Source organism: Macrotis lagotis, chromosome 2 (genome assembly GCF_037893015.1).
Source record: "Macrotis lagotis isolate mMagLag1 chromosome 2, bilby.v1.9.chrom.fasta, whole genome shotgun sequence".
Taxonomy (NCBI): Eukaryota; Metazoa; Chordata; class Mammalia; order Peramelemorphia; family Peramelidae; genus Macrotis; species Macrotis lagotis.
In genome coordinates this window covers 232,580,725-232,600,954 of record NC_133659.1, presented here as the reverse complement: position 1 = coordinate 232,600,954, position 20,230 = coordinate 232,580,725, and the positions used below count along the sequence as shown (strand labels likewise).

Sequence of the window (20,230 nt, the reverse complement as noted above, 5' to 3'; positions counted from 1 at the left end):
AATATTTAAAAACAAATATAAAATAATTGGTGGGAAAAGTCACTAGACATCAGGAGAATCAGAAAAGTAGAATATAGAGTTTTACCTGAGCTCTGAAGGAAACAGGCAAGAAGAGTCAGGTAAGGAAGGAGTGCTTTCAGGCACACAGGACAGTCAAAGATATTGAGAAAGATAGGGCATTTGTTGAGTGAGGTACAGAAAGAAAGATAGTTTAACTGGACTGAATTGTGCCTGAATGAGAACAATGTTTAATATGACTGGAAAGGCACTGGAACCAGGTTTTGAAGTGCTTGAAAAGAAAAGGTAGAAGTGAATTTCAATAACTACAGGGAACCAATGGATTTTATTGAGCTGGGGGACTATATTATTAGATATGCCTTAGGAAAATCACTTTGGAAGCTGTGTAAAGGATGAATTGGAGAAGAAATAGAATAGAGATAGGGAGACCTTTTCCTGACATGCCAATTGTGGTCACAGAATCACAGAATTTCATAGTTGAAAGAGGTCTCAGTAGCTAGCAGTTCCAATTTATATACAAAAAAAGAATCTCCATTGAAATATAACTGACAAGTGGTTATACAATCTCTGTCTAAAGAAGTCCAGTGAGGGGAAAATTTTCTTGAGGTAGTATGTTCCACTTTTGGACAAATCTATCATTAAGAAGATTTTCCTGATGTCAAGTCAAGTTTGTCTTTTTTTCCCCCCTATCCATTACTCTTTTTTCTGCCTTCTTGGGTCAAAGAACATTGCTTCCATATGGCAGCATTTCAATTACTTGAATACAGTTATTAGGTTCCCACTTAAATCTTGTCTTTCCCAGACTATACATCCCCACTCTACCCCTGTGGGTAGACATAGAACAAGATTTATGAAGGAAATTATTTGGAATTTCTTTATTTTTCCTCAGTCAAGATAGACTTTACAAATTCTGTTTGTGAGAGACCAGAGGAAATCTGGTACTCACCTGTCTGTCAGAGGGGTAATCACCAGGCGGGGTGTGTTACCAAGGTACTCATAAGAGTAGAGGAATTCAGCATCACAAATGTTGGCAAAGCAATGTTTCTTCTCATCATCCCATCGATGGCGTAGCTGAGACAACCAGAGGAAAGCTTGAGTGCTCTCTACCTATCGAAAACAACAGAGTAAATAATAGAAGCTTCTGGTTGTAATCAAACAATAAATATTTAACACTTTGGACACACAGCACATGGGACTTTTATATAATCATAATGCTTTACAACACAAACTTGGAAGTGACTTTAGTTGGACTGAATCTTGCCCCTTCATTTGACAGATTAGAAAAAAAGTTTCAGTGACATGAAATGCTTTGCCCAACATCACAAAGTGATTTGCTTCAAGAGTCTAAAATATCATTTGACTAGTTTAAAAAACAGTTGTTTTTGGTATATAGAAGCATCTGTAAACAACTGTCATTGGCAGGAAATAACGCAGTAATTATAGTATAGTATTTTTGGTACATAGTAACTATTTTTGATATAGTATTCAAAAGTTGACTTTACTCATATTACTAATCTCTATCCCTCTCTCTTGTGTTGTGACTATGAAGAGACTTAGGGTACCTGATTTTCTAGGTTTATATCTCTCTAGAACTCTAAATTTCATTTGGACAAAGTAGGTATAGCTTCCACATGCACAGGTGCCCAAAGGTCCTGAAACCAACCTTTTGAGAGATCATCTTGGCCACTACATCCCGGGCATGAACATCAATAGTACAGATGGTCATGATTTTTTGTCGATCTCCCTTGGAGAGCTGACCAATTAGCAGTGTGATCAGAGTGTTGAGTTGAGTAACTTGCTTCTTATAATATTCCTTCATGGCACTTTCATACCCTTCTTCCAGTCTAGCAAAGGCAATTCCTACCTCTGTGGTCCACCAGATCTGGGTACAGGTCAAGGCTACCTGTAGGGTAAAGAATCATTTGGGTGAGCTAATTAAAATTATAAATTCTTAGATAAGTTCTCTGCCAAATAGCAAAGACCTTGGGTGTTAAAAAGCCTTCTCTTGTCTATTTGATTTGAGTTTATGACACTATATTGAGTACTTTGTGAACTGATGTATTTAAGTAAGAACTGGACTATCAAATAATTGGACTAAATAAATAAGAATGAAAAGAATAATAAAATGATGAGTCTTGACACCTAGGAAGGTTAAACTTAGGTGAAGTGTCACATAGACATATTCTAGCCAGTTATGCAACTTCAAAAACTGTTTCACTGATCCTAAGATCAATTTTTCTCTTGGCATATTACATAGTCAAATTATATTATATAGTTAAATTCTACTGGGTTGCAATTTATTTTGATAGACTACAATTATAATAAATAACTTTATGCAATAATTGTGATTCTTAAAAGTTAAAAAGTGTTATACAACATGCATGTAACTTTTACTTTTGAAAATTAAATTTTATTTTTAAATTTTTTTATAAAAGAAAGATTTTTATTTATTTTTAATTTTACAATTTCCCCCTCATCTTTCTTCTCTCCCCCCACTCCCAACAGAAGGCAACCTGTTAGTCTTTACATTGTTTCCATGGCATACATTGATCTCTAAGTTGAATGTGATGAGAGAGAAATCATATCCTTAAGGAAGATAAATAAAGTATAAGATATATAAAATTACATAGTGAGATAAGTTTTTTTAAATTAAAAGTAATAATAGTCTTTGGTCTTTGTTCAAACTCCACAATTCTTTCTCTGGATATAGATGGTTAAATTTTATTTTTAAGGCAATTGGTTAAACTCATTTTTTGAAGTAAGAGTGAAATGATTCTTTTGTCATATAAAATACTTTTATAATAAAATTAGTCATCACCAATTTATCTGTTTTGTCAATATTTTTGTACCCTGAATTTTGTATATTTTATTAAGGCATGGCCATCTGACATGAAAGCCAAAGTCATAATATAAAACTATTCCCAAGGTACGGAAAATCAGAGTAACTAGCTTTAAAGAGACTGAGAAATGTAATTAGACTTGCTTGAAGACTAAATATCCTTGAGGTTCCTCTAGACTAGTCAGCCCATAATTTTCTCCCTCTCCATTCCCTGTTCCCTATCACCAAGTCAAAGCAGGGATATCATTCACAATCCCTTGATTTATTTTACCCTTAATATTACTTCTTTTTCCTCTCAAGGCTAAACTCTATGCTTTTATCTTGATTTCAGCTGTAGGGGACATAAAATGTGATTGTCTCATCCATGCCTAGGCATGATGGCCCTATCAATATGAAGTAGAATTTGTCCAGGGGGAGCTACAACAGATTTGAATATAAATGTGAATATGTCCCATTCATTTTCCCTTTGACATTCAGAATATTTCCATCTCACTAAAATGAGAGAACAGGAACAAAGATAGCCCTTGGCCTCTCAAAATGATATCCCAAGTTTTTTGGTGACCTATATTTAATCTATGTCTAGGTCCTTCCCCCTTCTAAAAAATTACTTTGCTTATTTGGAATATTTCTCAGTTATGGTCTGACAAATAGATACCCAGTGGTGCAAGGTTGAAAATTGGGGAAATCTACTTTTTAAACCAAAACAAGGGAAACAGAAATTTTCCAGGTACAGAAGAATCCTTGCAAGGAAAATACCTGAGCAGGGTAGTCAAAGAGCCATTGTTCCCTAGGTTTCTCTTCATAGGCAGTGACACCTTCTGTCATTTCATGTCTTATGGTAGCTCTCATGTGATCAAGTACATGGTTCAGCCAGATTTCAACCTAAAAGAATCCAAGGTCAAAGACTGCTTCTATACATTGAGGTGGTTGTGATTATCATAATGTAACAGGGAAATGAGTGGTTTGTAAGGAAGGAATCTATTAGAAGATTCCCACAAGACAGAATGACTTAACAAGATTTATTCATCACTTTACCATTTTTTTTTTGAGGGTATGGTATCAGCTTAAGGAAGAACAAAGGGATCCAGTTCAGCTTTCATTTATCTTGGGGGTATGAATCCAAATTAGGAAATTCAGGGATTTGGTGTATTGAAGCTGGTAAAGGTTTTGGAGGCCATCTAGTCCAATGCCTTTATTTTATCAATGAAGGAAATTCAATCCAAAGTAGTTAAACGACTTATGGTTATAGCTCAAAATCACACATAAATAAAATGTGTCCTCTTTCACACCTCTAACAATAATTTAAAGCATTCAACTGCATTGAGTCATTTAGTATATTAGATAGAAAAATGTTAAATGGAAATAGTGTGCATAAGACTTTGAATTTTTAATAATTGTGGGATAGAAAAGTTAGAATGGAGGAACAAATGGTAGGGTGCTAAGAATGAATGAAAAAATTATTAAGGTATTCCTATGTTATGGGCACTATGCCAAGTATTGGGGTTACAAAAATAAAAGCAAAGACAATCTCTGCTATCAAAGAACTAAAATTTGAGAGGGGGAGGAGACAACACCCACAGGGGAGTGGTAGCCAGGGAGAATATTTTTGTTTGGAAAGTTACAAGGGAATTATAATTTTGTGCTTCTGTTGGTTCAAGCCTGATTCAGAACTCTGCCTAGAGTTTCTGAAGGTTATTACTGATAGAGGATATTGCCCAAATTCTCTAGGAACATACTCCTTGATTTTTTTCAAGGGACCACAGCCGTTTTGTAGACCTTCCTTTTTTTTAAGAATGTAAATAGAATCTAATCTAGGTGAATTCCATCACCAAAGCATTATAACAACGTCCTGTACTCCTCCATTGGAGTTTAGGATAGCCCATGAAGGAGAAAATCAACTAGAGAGGTCTCAGAAGAGGTGAATTCTTTTGTCCAAATGACTGAGTTTCATGATCAAGCTAATTTCTCAGAAGGGGGAGTTGAAGACTTTTATCCCACTCCCTCATTTGAAAGTCCATCTTCTCATTGTTTACCAATCAGTATTGGTTTATACCTGTTGAGTCACCCCCTTTTCAAAGGGTATTTAAGGATTTAATGATCTCCATGATTTTTCCTTTAGTTATAAGAGAAAACCCAGACCATCAATATAATGGTTATCAGCTAGCCAACTGATAAATTTTTTTTTAGGTTTTTTTGCAAGGCAAATGGAGTTAAGTGGCTTGCTCAAGGCCACACAGCTAGGTAATTAAATGTCTGAGACCACATTTGAACCCAGGTACTCCTGACTCCAAGGCCAGTGCTTTATCCGCTACGCCACCTAGTTGCCCCAACAACTGATAAATTGACTATTAATTACCCAGAAACTCAGTCTGAGGACTTTTCATTCAATTTGGAAACATGTAAAACATGTACCTCTTAAAGATCACCCTTCAAAGTTTTAGATATTGCAGCAGCTGTTAGTAGCAGCTGGTCAAATGTTTCAAGGATCATTTGAGCCTACATTGAAGTAGAACAGTCACGCAAAGAAGAAAACAAAAGAGTGGTTCAAAACAAAGCAAGATGTAAAGAACTGATACCTTGTTTCTATGAAATTGAATAAGTAGTCTTCAGAAAATAACCAAAGACCTTTAGTGAGACTAGGAGGCTGGGGGGGGGGGGGTTGTCATTGATTCTTCCACAGTGTAACGTAGATTTCTTGAAGTTGGATGAATAGTGACAAAATCAGTAAAAATATAGCTAACTATTGCCATGAATTCAAATGATTGTCATGAGTAAGCCAATACAAAGACTGGGGTACTAAAGATCAGAAAAAGGTAATTTTTACAAATGAAACTAAAGCTTTTAAAGTTATGCCAAAACCACTGTCAAAAGAAATCTAGGTAAGCTTGTAAGACCTACAACACATCTATTCCCAAAATATGTTGGTAAATTTGTGCTTTCATTGGGCACAGAAGTCTTGACCTCGTTGAAAGAATGATGAATTTTGATAAATAGTTTCATATGGTGACAAACAGAATTGTTCTAGGATTATAAAAATTCTCACCATATTATATGACTTTAGTAGTGAAAAAATTATTCAAGAGATGAAGATAAATATATTTCAGTGTCAGGGACATCTCCTTATTTAAATCTATATGAAAAATTATGGTGTTGAACCAAGACTAGATATGGCAAAAAGCCAATTGCTCATCAAAGGCACTCAATATCCAATGTGATATCTGATTTAATGATTAAAGTATATGTATCAAAAATCTTGAGAATTTAATGCTAGATCATGTTAAATAAGTGATTTTAGCAGAAGGAAAATATCTTGCTAATTAAAAGGCTTTTTTAAAGCTGTAAAATGATTTAAGATTTGTTGTATAAATAAAAATTGTATTATATATCAATATTGTATCAATATATTTATCAAAGTTGTATAATATATATAAGTATAAAAATCAATGAATTTAATTATTTTACTTTGCCCCAGCAATCTTGCACATCCCTCTATATGAGTAGAGGAATAAGTTAAAAAGTGATTTGTAGGAAGCTTTCCCAAATTGAATTTAAATCATGTAAATACAAGTTTGAGATTCTAGGTCATGAATATAAGTGTAACCTTTCTTTTTAATTGATGAAAGATTTTATTTATTTTGAGTTTTACAAAATTACCACTATTCTTGCTTCCCCCCCCCACAGAAGGCACTGAAATATTCTTGTTTAAGAGTAAACATAATACCCTCTCCCCCACAAAAATATAGAACCTCATGAGAAATAAAGTAAATGAAAGAGAAAAAAAATGTGTTTCAGTCTGTATTCTGATATCATCAGCTTTGTCTCAGGAGGATCACATTCTTTATCATAAATCCATCGCAGAAGTTACTTCCTTATTTTTCCACAGTTGCTGTTGGTTCCTGATTGTAATTTACTCCACTACCATATATTATACTTTCTCTCTCCTTATAATTATAATTTACTCCACTACCATATATTATACTTTCTCTCTCTTTATAATTATAAGTGTAAACTTTTGACACTTTACCTGTGACTTACTGAAAGATGATCTCTATGCTAGACTCTGACTCACAGTTATACATGGCATTGAGTATAATCATAATGATACTTTTCTATATAGAAGTTCTTGATTCAGAATGACTCCAAAATAAGAAGAGTACATGTGAGAGAGTAAGTGAATCGACGTTGACCACACAGTTCATAAATATCTAAAAAAATATCCAGGCCAGTCTCCTGATTATGACTATTGCTTTTGCCACTTAATTGTGATATCTTAACATAGTGACTCCTTTTTATATGGTAGGAAAGGGCCTGCAGGAAGCAATAATTATAAATCAGGAAAATAAAAGAAATTGGAGATCAAAATCATTGAAATACTTCACTTTCACATTGAAAGACTTCACTTTCACATTGAAAGATCTTTAACAGGGAAAGTATTTACTGCATTTTAAGTAAAAATTATACATAAGATTTTGGATATTTTCCCACTGAGGGAATCCTAATTCTACCTTTGGTTGAGAAGGCAGAGCACTAGGAGTGGTTGAATTTCCCCCATAAGTTCACTTGAGTAGTAACAGTACACTTAATCTGAAGGAAAAGTAAAGAAAAGGGAAATAGCATTCATGTGCATGCTAGTTGGGCTGTGGGGAAACAAAGGACCCATTTTCTCTTCAGGAAGACTGAAGAGATCCTAATTTTAAAATAACAGCAGACCAGTTTGTCCAGGGAATATACTTAGGTCTGAGTAGCAAGCCAGAGGAAAACAATTTGTAAGGCTCCTCAGTAAAGTGAAAGTGATCAAAAAAGAAACCAAATATGGGTAAAAACTGGATTAAAAAATCATAGATTTATTGCTTCTTTATTCTATTATGAGGTTAAGGAAATGATTTAGAAGTAAACCTATTTAAATCCTTCCTTTAGCTCAAGTCCCACTCTGGCACGTAAGATTTTCAGACTCATTCTTGTTAAAAAAAATTTTTTTTTTCTAAGAGTTTTGATGATTAGGTGTAATTCAGGAATAAATCTGATACTATTGTGCTTATGTCTCAAAGGAAATGCACTCAAATTTGTTCTAAAGGCAAGTAACTGCTGCATTGTTTTCATCGCTTCATTGGACCACTCAGGGAGTAAAAAGTCTTCAAGTTTTATTAGGGTAGTGATAACTACTTGCATTATAGTAGAAATATAAAACATTGGTTAGAGGTTGAGTTTCTAAGGATCCATGAACAATTTACCTGTGCAAGGATGAGACATGTGGAAGCTTTCTCAGGTCTTCTCGAGAAGAGCTTAAAGGTAGTATCCTTTAAATAGTAGAAGAATTCCAGGAGCAGGGATTTTTTTTTTCTGGGGTATGAGGAATATTTGCTATTAGATGAAGGTATCCCAGGATTAAATGGTCAGGTGGATATAGAGTCAGGCCTGCAGTGGTAAGACCTGGGTACAAATTTGGTCTTAAATGTTTACCAATTGAGTGATCCTAGATAAGTAATTTAATCAGTTTGCCTTAGTTTCTTCGTCTATATAATGTGGATAATAATATTACCTAGTTCCTAGGATTCTCATTAGAATCAAGCAGGATATTAATTATAAAGTGTTTGGTACAGTACCCAGCACCTATTAAGTATTAGCTAAAGGTTAGGTATTATTTTTTTGAAGTCCCTACTGAGACAGAAAAGCCAAAATGTTTTGTTCTATTATTACCAATCATTGATAATTTGTACATTCTGATATCACTGATTTGCATTGGATGTTTTTATTTATTTTTTTTACATGTGAATAGCTCTATGGGACATAACAAGATGTGAACTTGTGAATAATATCCAGCATTAAAGTTGTTTAAGTTCAAATGAAGTTGAAAATTTACAGAAAAAATATAGGTTTTTAACAATCTTTTCACACAGTAAATAGAGGGAAAGTAGATAACAGTTTGACCCTGTTCAGGAATGTCCAGTTCTTTAGATTGATACTAATCATTTTAAAACTTAGCACTCTTCTTAGAACTCTGGCAAAAGGAGGGGTTGGGGGGCGACTAGGTGGCGCAGTGGGGGCAGCTAAGGTGGCGCAGTGGATAAAGCACCGGCCCTGGAGTCAGGAGTACCTGGGTTCAAATCTGGTCTCAGACACTTAATAATTACCTAGCTGTGTGGCCCTGGGAAAGCCACTTAACCCCATTTGCCTTGCAAAAGCCTTAAAAAAAAAAGGAGGGGTTGGAAGGAAGGGAGGACATGGAGGGAAGTAAGAGCTTTTCTACTTTACCTGGCCATTACAGTCACAAGGCTCACTGAAATTCACATACTCCTCCTCTTTACTATACATGCCAAGGCTTTTCTTAGTTGGTTTTTGGCTGGAGTCCACCTGGAATTTCATCCTTGCCATGCTGTCAAACAGCTTGGAAAGATGGCGCTGAACCTACAAAAGAAACCACACAAAAGTTGAGAGAATATTAACAAGGATAATTATCAGCTTAAATAGTACCAGTGGAAAACCTATCACTTGCCTAGGTACTTTGTTGTATACAACAAAAAGAGATAAAAGATACAGTTTCCATTTGTTGAAAAGTTATAGTTTAGTTTATGCAGTGGAATGGGAAAAGCAATTGGGGAGAAGAGCATTGAAATAGCAAGGGTAGTAGCATGTGGGGCAATAGTAAAGAAACTGCTAAGGATGTGAAAGACAAGAGGAGTGTGACCAGCATGCCACTGCCAAAAAAAAGGTCAATGACTGACTTTTGGGAGACAAACTGGTTTTTTACTAGTGTCTAATACTTCTTTTTCTTTGAGGTATTTTTCTATTTTTTGTTACATTATAGAACTCTACTTTGCCTTTGGACTTTTTTCTCCAGATTCAGTTTATAATTTTCTGACACCCTCTGGAAAAATGTCATTGTGGATTTGCAGGTTTGACCTTAGGATGGCATTGCTTGTTGTTTTGAATTTGTTATTGATGCATTCTTTGGTTTTCATATATTCATTTCCAAATATATCTTTCTTCCCACCCTAAATCTCTGGATTTCATCTTCTGTCTTTGTGTCTGAATGGTTGGTGTCCTGATAGCTTTTCTATGTAAAGTAAATTAAGCCTCACCACCCAGGACAAAGAATCTGATATTCAGAATACAAGAGGGAAGATTTCAGAGTACAGCAAATAAGATGAATCAAGGTTGGTAGATCTTACCGAATAACTATTTTGTATCTCATGACAAGGCATTTCAATTTGAATGGATTGAAGCATGCTCCTTCCACTCATCTAGGTTTACAGCCTTGGAATCATATTCTTTCCTCTCCATCAACTTACTATATTCAATCAGTCATCAAGTCTGATTGATTGAACCTTTACAAATTTTCTAGAATCTATTTTTTATTTTCACTCATGATGTCTCATCTCTCACTTGGTTTATTACAACAGTTTCTTAATTAGACTCCCAATCTCCAGTCTTTTCCCTCTTTAATCTAGCTACTATATGACTTTCCTAAAATTCATTTTGTTCTATCTCCTGGCTAAAATATTTTAATATATTCATATTGCCCTTATAATAAAATGCAAAGTACCCAGTCTGGCATTTAAAACTCTAAATAATGTAGCTTCTTCCTACCTTTTCTGTCTTATTGTACATTATTCCTCTTCTTACATTCTCCATACCAAACTAATCACTTCCCAAAGCACAATATTTTAACCTCTATCTCCTTACTTTTGTATAAGTAGTTTTTTGTCTGCAAATTTCCCCCTTCTCAATTGTGCCTTATAGATTTTGTATCCTTCAAAGTATAGTTTCACTATTACTTCCTACACAAAACTTTTCCTGATACTCCCAGTTCTAGTACTGTATTTCTTCAAATTACTTTGTCATATTATGCATATAACTTGGGTAAATTTTATTATTCCCATAGGTAAAATGTAAGCACCTTAATGGAAGGAAGTTTACTTCCTTCTTCCCCCCCCTTTTCCTTCTTTCTTCTTCTTTTCCTCTTCTTCACATAGTGGCTATAGTAGTATGTATTAAGTCCATTGAATTGAATTTGACAGTAATATAAGTTGTACAATATGTAGTACATTATTTTTTGTGTTTTTTTTCCTTCAACAGTACTGTGCAGCACTTATGTATTTAAAAAGTAAAAACTGGTCTTTAAGAGTAACTCATATTTACTCTTTAGTCTATTAAGGAGAATAAAATTTTCCTTGATATAATGGAAAATAGACATAGGTGGAAGAAATGAAATATAAAAGAAATAATATATTAAGGAAGAAATAAAATATAGAGAAATATTAGGGGAATCCTGTGTCATGAAATATCACCCAAATTTTGTGAGCATATAACAGACATTGAGTTCTTCTTAAAAGAAATAAGAGCTGGGGCCATCTCTGAAAGAAGCAGCTTCTTGTGCTCCAAAAAATACTTACATGGATCCATAAGTGCCATCAGATACAATGTCATCCATTAATGGTCAACCAACTAATCAATAGGCATCTATTAAGAGTCTACTATGGAAAATAAAAAAAGCCCACTATGGACCAGACTCTTACTGAATATACAAAGACAAAAATTAAGTAGTTCTTGCCATAAGGAGCTTATATTTTATTAGGGAAGATAAAATGCATATGCATACACCTGTGCAAATATGCATACACATATTTACACAAACATATAAGTGTATATATATATGTGTGTGTGTGTGTGTGTGTGTGTGTATGTGTGTGTGTATGTAAGCACTTACATACACATATATACACAATTAGCCTGCACATGAAGCTCACCACTAGCTCTTACCAAAAGTTATGATTCCTTCATCCACACTGGCAGGTGGTGATGTTTCCCCCCCCCCCCCCAAAAAAAAAAAAGAAAAAAGAAAACTTAGTCATGTAACTGCAATTCACTGTCAAGAGTCCTAGGAGTAACTGTGGTGGGGGAAGTCTATATTAATTTCACAACTGTGACTCTTGAGGTCCCCATTAGAGTGCTTCTCACTTAAACAAATCAGCCAAAAGTGTTGATAGTAACTCTTAAATATTAAACACTTACAAAAGAAGATAAAGTTATAACTTAACATATAACAAAACATAATATTTCACTTACAAATATGGTTCACAATCTTATGTCAATACAAATAGTATCTATGGGGAAGAATGACACCTAGGTACTGAAATCTAACAGTGAGCACATGCGCAGGAAAATCCATGTACTTTAGGCAATTTACAACTCTAGCAAGACGTGATGTCCTTTGTTCACTTTAGAGACCTGTTGGGACAACATGTCATATTCTTGTGGGACTATGCTCACGAGGCTTTCTGCTCCATTGATAGACAGTTATTTTCCACAACATTCAAACAATATTAAGTTCTTTTAGCAAACAACAACCTTAGGCATGAGTTTTGTGAAGCTACCTAGAGGTCTGTTCCCTTGTCTGGGCACTTAAGCTGTATTATATTCTTTCAGTGAAAATCAGTTCCCTTAAAGCTTGGGATTTGAGTTTTCCTCTTCTAAGTCATAGAAGACAGTAAAAGGCAACATAGGTAAATCTCTAAGGAGCTGAGCCTCCCTGAAGCTGTAGATAGCATTAAGAAGAAGGAAAAACCTTCCCTAGTTAGCTCTTCAAGCAGCCAGTGATTCTGCTTTCTCAATCAGCTCACAGGATTAGAACTTCCATGATCATTTTCCATGAATCAATGGCAAAGCTATTCATTTGGGTTGTTCTTTTGTCAACTTTTACTAACCTGGCTTCCAGAAGCAGTTTCTCCTGTCAGTTTCTACTTTCTACCATCTCTCTTGCCTCAAATCATGACTTCCCATATACAGTGATGTCTCTTCTGTATATGTCTTATAATAAAAACCTGAAATCCATATTTCTGTCAGATATGACACAAATACAATACATCAATTTCCCACACTCCTCAACAATTCTGAGATTCATAGTTTCCTAGAAATGAACTTCAAATTTTCCCTCCCCCAACCCCCAAAGTGATTTATAAATTAGCTTCTAGGAAACAGTTCACTTCTAGGAAAATAGCCCCAAATTAGGACTTTGTTTTAGAGAACTGTTTTTACTCAGATCTTCTAACAATTCTGCTTCTCCTAGAGGTAATTATCTCTTTATATCTTTCACAAGAGTTCTTTTTCTGCATCTTTTATTAAATTGTTTTTGTTTGTCCTTTTCTCAGAGAAACAAAGACATTAACTTGCACATGAATTGGATTTAAGTGAAGCAAAGTTTAAGTTGTTACAAGTTGTCAGTCTCACTTTCTCTTCCAAAGTCTTCACAGTCCAGGGGCAAAGTAAAAGTCAAGGTGACAAACAATGGCTTGGGATGACTAAACTCGAAGTGCTCCACAGAACCTGCTTAAGATATCTTTATGACTATTGAAACAAATTATACTCATCTGCTCATTTAGCTAGGGAAAGTTTTCACAGGCTTCAAATAGATATCCCCTTAACTCACCTTTGAGTTTAGCAGAACTTTTTAGCCAAGAACAATATCTGAACTGGGGAGTCAAAAGACCCACCTCTAATTCATTTCTTCCTATTCCTCTTTGACACACTATTTGGTCATATGTGACTTTTTATGATCCAATTGGAGTTTTCTTGGCAAAGATACTGGAGTGGTTCACCATTTCTTTCTTCAGTGAATTAAGACAAAAAGAGATTAAGTGACTTGCCCAAGGTCACACAACTAAGAAATGTCTGAGGTGAGATTTGGACTTAGATCTCCCAGACTCCATGGTAAGTTGTTCAATGTGAATGGAATTCCAAGCCTGGAGTCAGGAACTTTACCTTCTTGAGTTCAAATCTTGCCTCAGATGCATATTAGATGTGTGACCATGGGCAAATCACAGCCAATTTACTTCAATTTTCTCATTTGTGAAATGGGTTTCAGAAGGAACTTTTTTGGGGGGGGGGTTGTAAGGAAATGGGGTTAAGTGGCTCGCCCAAGGCCACACAGTTAGGTAATTATTAAGTGTCTGAGGCTGGATTTGAACTCAGGTACTCCTGACTCCAGGGCTGGTGCTCCAGGGCCACTGTGCCACCTAGTCCCCTCAGAAGGAACTTTCAAACCACTCTTAATATCTCTCCCAAGGAAACCTAAATGAAATCACAAAGAGTTTGACACATGAAATGACTGAAAAAAAAAAAACAACTTCCTGACTCCAGGCCAAGAACTCTGGTGTGAAGGCTTGTCAAATGTATTTAAGGGCTGCTACTCCATCTTTGGTGACCACTTTTCACCCAAATTTCACCAACAGCTCCAAGAAATTGTAGTATGCATAATGGTCATACCCCAGAAAAACCTTCTGGGCATAATCTTTTATTAAATAAAATGTCCACCTAAGAAAGTGGCAGTAATTTTCATGAAATGAATACAAGGTATTTGGTGTGTAAGGTAGCACTATATCCCATTTAGGAGAATCAGAATAAGTTTAATAGAGTGAACAGAAGCAGGAGAACATATACAAAATAACATCAGTTTTGCAAGAATGATCAATAGTGAAAGATTTAGATACTCTGATTTTGACAATGATCTAAGACAATTCCAAAAGGTACATGATGAAAAATGCCGTTCTAATCCTGTGTGTGTGTGTGTGTGTGCGCGTGTGTTTTCTTTTGCAAAATGGTTAATATAGAAATATGTTTTGCATGAATTCATATGTATAAATGATTTATTTTGCCTTCTCAATCATTGAAGGAGTGGGAGGTGGGAAGAAAAAAATTGGGAGATCAAAAATTTAAAAATGAATTTAAAAATATTTTTTCTATGTAATTGGGAAATATTTAACAGAATAAATGAAAATATTTTTTTAAAAAAGAAAAAGTTTTATGAGGAAGGTGGTGTTTGCCCTGAACTTTGAAAGAAACCAGGGATTTTAAGAGGAAGAGGAGAGGGAACATGTTCCAGACACAGGGGGACAATCATTAAAAAAGTACAGAGATGTGCGTTGGATTGTTGTGTATAAGGAGCAACTTGAAGGTCAGTTTGTGAAGAGTAGCAATATAATAAACCTAGAAAAGTAAGTTTAAGTAAAATTGTATTTTATCTCAGAAGTAAATAGTGGATCACTGGAATTAATCAGTTAGGGAACAAAGGAAACAAAAATGTAAATAAGCATTTATTGAATAGTGCCAACTATGGCTATATACCACATTAAATGTTCTATAAATATTATCTCATTTGATCCTTACAACAATCATAGATATAAATACTAGTATCTCCATTTTATATTTGTGGAAATTGATTCAGGCAAAAGTTATATGACTAATTCAGGGTCACATAGCTCTGACTGAAATAGGATTTAAACTCAGATCTTTCTGTCTCCAGGCTCAGCACTCTGAACACTATACCACATATACTGTATATACCTTATATTCTATATACTGCATTTCTCTTAGGGGAGTGATATAGTCAGAAATGTGCCTTGGAAGATGCTTCAGCAACTTCTCAGAGGAATATTTGGAGAGAGGAGAGATTTGGGGCAGAGATACCATTTAGATACCTATTGCACTATACCAAATGAGAAGGCCTAAAACTAGAGTGATGGTTATGTCAATAGAGTGAAGGGCATGATGGATACCTACTATATTACAAAGAATGAGAGAAGTCAAGGATATAGCTCTAAAGTATCAGTAACTATGACAGTAAGTTAAGGAGACAACTTTTAACACTCTCCTCAATGGTGATTTAATGTCAATATCGTACTACAGAATCCAAAATGGGAAAATTGAGGACATCAATAACAAGCTATTTTTCCAATTTTAAAGAGATTTCTTTTCCATTTCTTTAAAATGGACATATTTAGAGCATATTGAAACTTATAAAGTGCTTTACATAAATTGTCTCATTTGTATCTCAAAACATTGTGGGATAGAGACTACAGGTATTTTTTATTGTCTAGATGAAAAATCTGTTGATCAAAGTGCATAAATTATTGGCTCATGATCAACTAACTTTGAAAGGTATAATTAAAAGCTAGTTCTTCCTGGTTTAGTCTAGCACTTTTTTCACTTTACCATGTCCTATCACAGTTTCAATTATAGGAGCATAGAAAGCAACAAGAAACTGAAAAGCAGGAAGATATTCCCTATGTGTGGATAGATTTGTTTTTAGGGATTGGGGGTGGGGGGAGGGAGGAGAGCAAAGATCCTGAATAGAAAAAATTTTCATTTTTATTTTTATGAAAGTTTGATTTCCTTTGTAATCATATCTATCTGTGTATATGTTTAAAAACATGATTATGAGGAATGATCCATAGATTTCACTAGACCATCAAATAGATTCATGATAAAAGGTTAAGAATTCCTGCTTTAGACAGAAGAATCAGATAAAAGTTTGAGAAATAATTCACAAACTTTAAATAAATGCATGGTATTATATAGTTTCAACTATCTGGACAACTGCCGAAACTTTCTGCTGAGCCAATGATATATTTATTACTTGCCTTAATGATGAATTTATTATTCAAGAAGAAGAGATAAGGGGATCTGATTTTTTTCTACATCTTTTTTTTTTTTTTTTAGTTTTTGCAAGGCAATGGAGTTAAGTGGCTTGCCCAAGGCCACACAGCTAGGTAATTATTAAGTGTCTGAGGCCGGATTTGAACTCAGGTGCTCCTGACTCCAGGGCCGGTGCTCTATCCACTGCGCCACCTAGCCGCCCCTCTACATCTTTTTCTAAGGAAGATTTATTTGCCCTATTCTTTTCCTTTTCTATAAAATTTGAACTTTTCGTTCATAGTATATATACTTCTTAATTCATTCTGTTTTTGGGGGGCAAGGAAATGGGATTAAGTGATTTGCTTGCCCAAGGTCATGCAGCTAGGTAATTATTAAATGTCTGAATGTAGATTTGAAATCAGGCCCACCTGTCTCTAGGGTGGGTGCTCTATTTACTGGATCACCTATCTGCTACTTTATTCATTCTTTAAACTCTTTGAAGTCCTCATGGATAAAACTGAAGTCCTGAATGTCATTCTCCTTCTTCTAACCAGTTTCCCTATTTGTCCCTTTTATCTCTTGTGTCTTATTCTTTTGTGTCAATTCATGAAGAAAATGCAGTGGAATCCTGTAGTCAGGAAGACCTAATTTAAAATCTCATGTCAGAAAATTACTAACTTTGCAATACTGACTTCAGTCATCTAATTTCAATCCCTCTCTTCTGCCATCTTTCCTTTTCTCCAGTATCCTCTCTCCTTGATAAGAAGAAGTTATCTCCATTTTGTTGTTGTTTTTGTTCATTCATGGGCCTGACTAAAGTATATCACACATTCTTCTCTGGCTTCCTCCTTCCTCATCCCCAATTATTCATCCTAAAAAAAATCCATTGATTCACCTGTAGAGAAGTTGTGAAGTTTAGTCAATGATGATTTTGACCTGTTTCTCTATAATCATTACTACTCCATTTTAAATTCCATTTTTACCTTCTTATTCACTCAAAAACCCTTAATATTCTCTGTTTTGTTTTTGGATTGGAGTTTTTACCCCCAAAGATTAGTTTTTTAATTTCTTTAAATAAAATAAAACAATCTCTAGAGATGAAGTACTTCCTTGATAGTTGTGTTTTTTCTTTATATTCCTCTGATAGTTTTTTTATTTCTTGTCTTTTGATTATAGGCATACTTCTGATATCAGACTACATACTTCCTCAGTCTCTTTCCTTGTTGGAGAATTTGGTTTTCATCAGACTTGGCCCCTATCCCCAAGCAGCTCCTGGGGGAGATAGCCTCATCTAAATTTCAGTTCATTTTTTGAACTGTTAGGCCTACTGCAGTCATACATACTGCCCTTCCCTATTCTTCATTCCCTAGTTTAGGTTCATCCCTGACATTCATTTTTTCCTTCTCTTTTCAGGTTGCATTAGTTTCTGCAATTTATTGGAGAATTTGAGACCAGTAAGTTAGGTATTCTGGGCAGAGTCCTTTAAGTTTTGGGGTTCCCCAAACTAGAGATTAGTCCAGGAAAAAAGAAACCTTATTCATCTTCCATTCCTTTCTCTTTCCTCATTTTAATGGACAAAATCAATTTCTGTTGTTTCTTTTTTTAAGGGAGCAAGTGAGGGATCATAAAAGGGGGAAAAATTACTGGCAGAGGTTGTTGTACTGGAAAGGACAGGAAAAATAGGAGTACTGTATTTTTTTAGTTCAAGATTTTTTTGGACAGCTGCTGGTTTTTCAAACTGTACTTAAATGGTACATATTACAATTAATGCATATAAAAAGGTGCATATTCCTATGGCAAGGGAGAATAAGGAGTTAACAGGCAATCTAGCTTACAGGATATGAGTTAGCATACAAAGAATTTCAGGGATAACTGTGATATTTCTTTGGGCTTATGGAGAAGGTAGCAGGAGCATGAAGCACTGAAAATACTAGACAACATCATTGTCTCTGTAGAGATTTTTTTTTTTTTTTTTTTTAGTTTTTGCAAACGAGGTTAAGTGGCTTGCCCAAGGCCACACAGCTAGGTGATTATTAAGTGTCTGAGACTGGATTTGAACCCAGGTACTCCTGACTCCAAGGCCAGTGCTTTATCCACTATGCCACCTAGCCACCCCTCTGTAGAGATTCTTGAAAGAGCAAAAGCCAGTTAAATTTCCTAGCAGTGAAAATTGTCCCTAAATAGAATGGGCTACTTAGGGAATAAAGGATTTCTTTCACTGGAGGCTTTTAATCAGAAACAAGAAGATTGTTTGTTGGGGGTAGTGTTAAGAGAATTCTCAGTAAAGCATGTTTTGAACTAGATTGATTCTGATGCTCTTTCCAACTCTAAGGTGATGTGATTCTATGACTGTATTGATTGAGTGAAGAAGAGAAAAAGGGCCAACTGTGGATTAGTCATTCTCCACAGGTTTTTTTGAAGCTTTATCAGACACCCAATAGCTTACTTGTTGTGGATTTGTGCCATTGGAAAGGACATCTAAGAGGTCTGAAGAGGACAGGAAATAAAACCTGGGGAAGGCCAGTCTCTTGGTGTCTAGATATTCAGCCAAGGCTTTCTCACACTGGCACAATCTGAGGATAAAGAGTTTAGAAAAATATAAACATATATAAATGAACAATTACATAAACACAGAAAGTAATGTACATGTAAACATAGGAACTGACATATACTTAAAATGGAATTAACTCAGATATGTGAAAAAAAACTAATACTATAACATAACTATCCATAGAAACTTATAGTATTTATGGATATAACAACAAACATACTGACATAAATATCTAATATCTATATATATTCTGCTAACCACACACATACTGACATGTGATGTTGTCATAAACAGTCACAAGTCCCAGCTTTCAAGATCTGGAAGAGATAGAAAGAAGGAACTCACCTATTCTGAATATCTTCTAATCTTTCATGAACACCCAGTTTGTTGGTAGCTTCGACCACATTTGGTGTCTTCTGAGCATCATAAACTAGATCTTTAAAATCAATATCAATGCCTTCAAAATGTTTAGAATCCTAAAAAATAGAAATGTGGGAAAATTAGTTTTATTTTGTTTTGCATAAGGATAACCTAAGAACATAAAAATATACCTGGAAGAATAATAAAAAAATCTGTTTTTCTCCACAGAATTTTAATACTCAGAAAAAGAAAGCTCTGTTGAAAAAGAATCCAACTAAATTGCAATGATTTTCTATTGAATCATATTTATAAGAAGTATGACATTTATTTCTGAGAACTAAGAGTCTGTATTGTCTGTAGAGTCCACATAAGCTATTGTTTATAGAGTTTTTCCTTATCAAAAGCAAATAATGTTTAAATCATACAACTATGTGAGAATTCATAATCTCAGGGTAGATTCTTGAGGGAGGAGGATAGATAGTAACTCTTCTCAATAGCTTTGCAAAGTTCTAGATATGGAAGCACTTAAAATTTATTTCAGTTCTAAGAAACAGCTTCTGAGTCACACATATAAAAAAGCAAAAAAATTAAAATTAAAATGCATTTCCTCTATTGAATATCTACTTTATTTACCACTGTACTCTGAATGACTTTTGATGGATGCTTTTTTTAAATCATCAAATTCACCTGAAAAGGAAAATTTTGCTAAGAGTGAAAAATGTGCAACAAAACTTTGAAGGAAATTCCTAAAAACAGGGCAACTGGGTTGTATAATAGATAGAACACTGAGTAAAGCTATCATTATTGTCCATGCATATGCATATGTACATTTTATATATATAATAGGTATAAATACATACAAAAATATCTATGTATATAAGATACACATACATATATCTCCCATTATAAAGTTAGGCAACTTATTCATTAACAAACTTCAAGGGTAGATAGAAAAGGTATAAACACACACTTAGACTATTCATTGAGGACTTTTAAGGTTCCTAGTTGAATATGACAAATTCAAAAATTACTTGATTTGCTCTTTTATTTTT

General features: G+C 34.6%; 2 protein-coding genes across 2 annotated transcripts in view; both read right to left on the bottom strand.

Annotated features, from left to right (window-relative positions):
• The window catches only part of DNAH9 (dynein axonemal heavy chain 9), a 546,775-nt gene that overhangs the window by 296,189 nt on the left and 230,356 nt on the right, over positions 1 to 20,230 (bottom strand). The window lies entirely within an intron of this gene.
• LOC141510872 (dynein axonemal heavy chain 9-like) overlaps positions 1 to 20,230 on the bottom strand; it is a 46,522-nt gene that overhangs the window by 5,634 nt on the left and 20,658 nt on the right. Inside the window, 6 exon segments of the mRNA XM_074220293.1 lie at positions 965 to 1,121; positions 1,682 to 1,921; positions 3,614 to 3,739; positions 9,110 to 9,262; positions 18,714 to 18,840; positions 19,164 to 19,294. Of these exon segments, the coding sequence (XP_074076394.1) occupies positions 984 to 1,121; positions 1,682 to 1,921; positions 3,614 to 3,739; positions 9,110 to 9,262; positions 18,714 to 18,840; positions 19,164 to 19,294 (915 nt within the window). The 3' untranslated portion in view covers positions 965 to 983.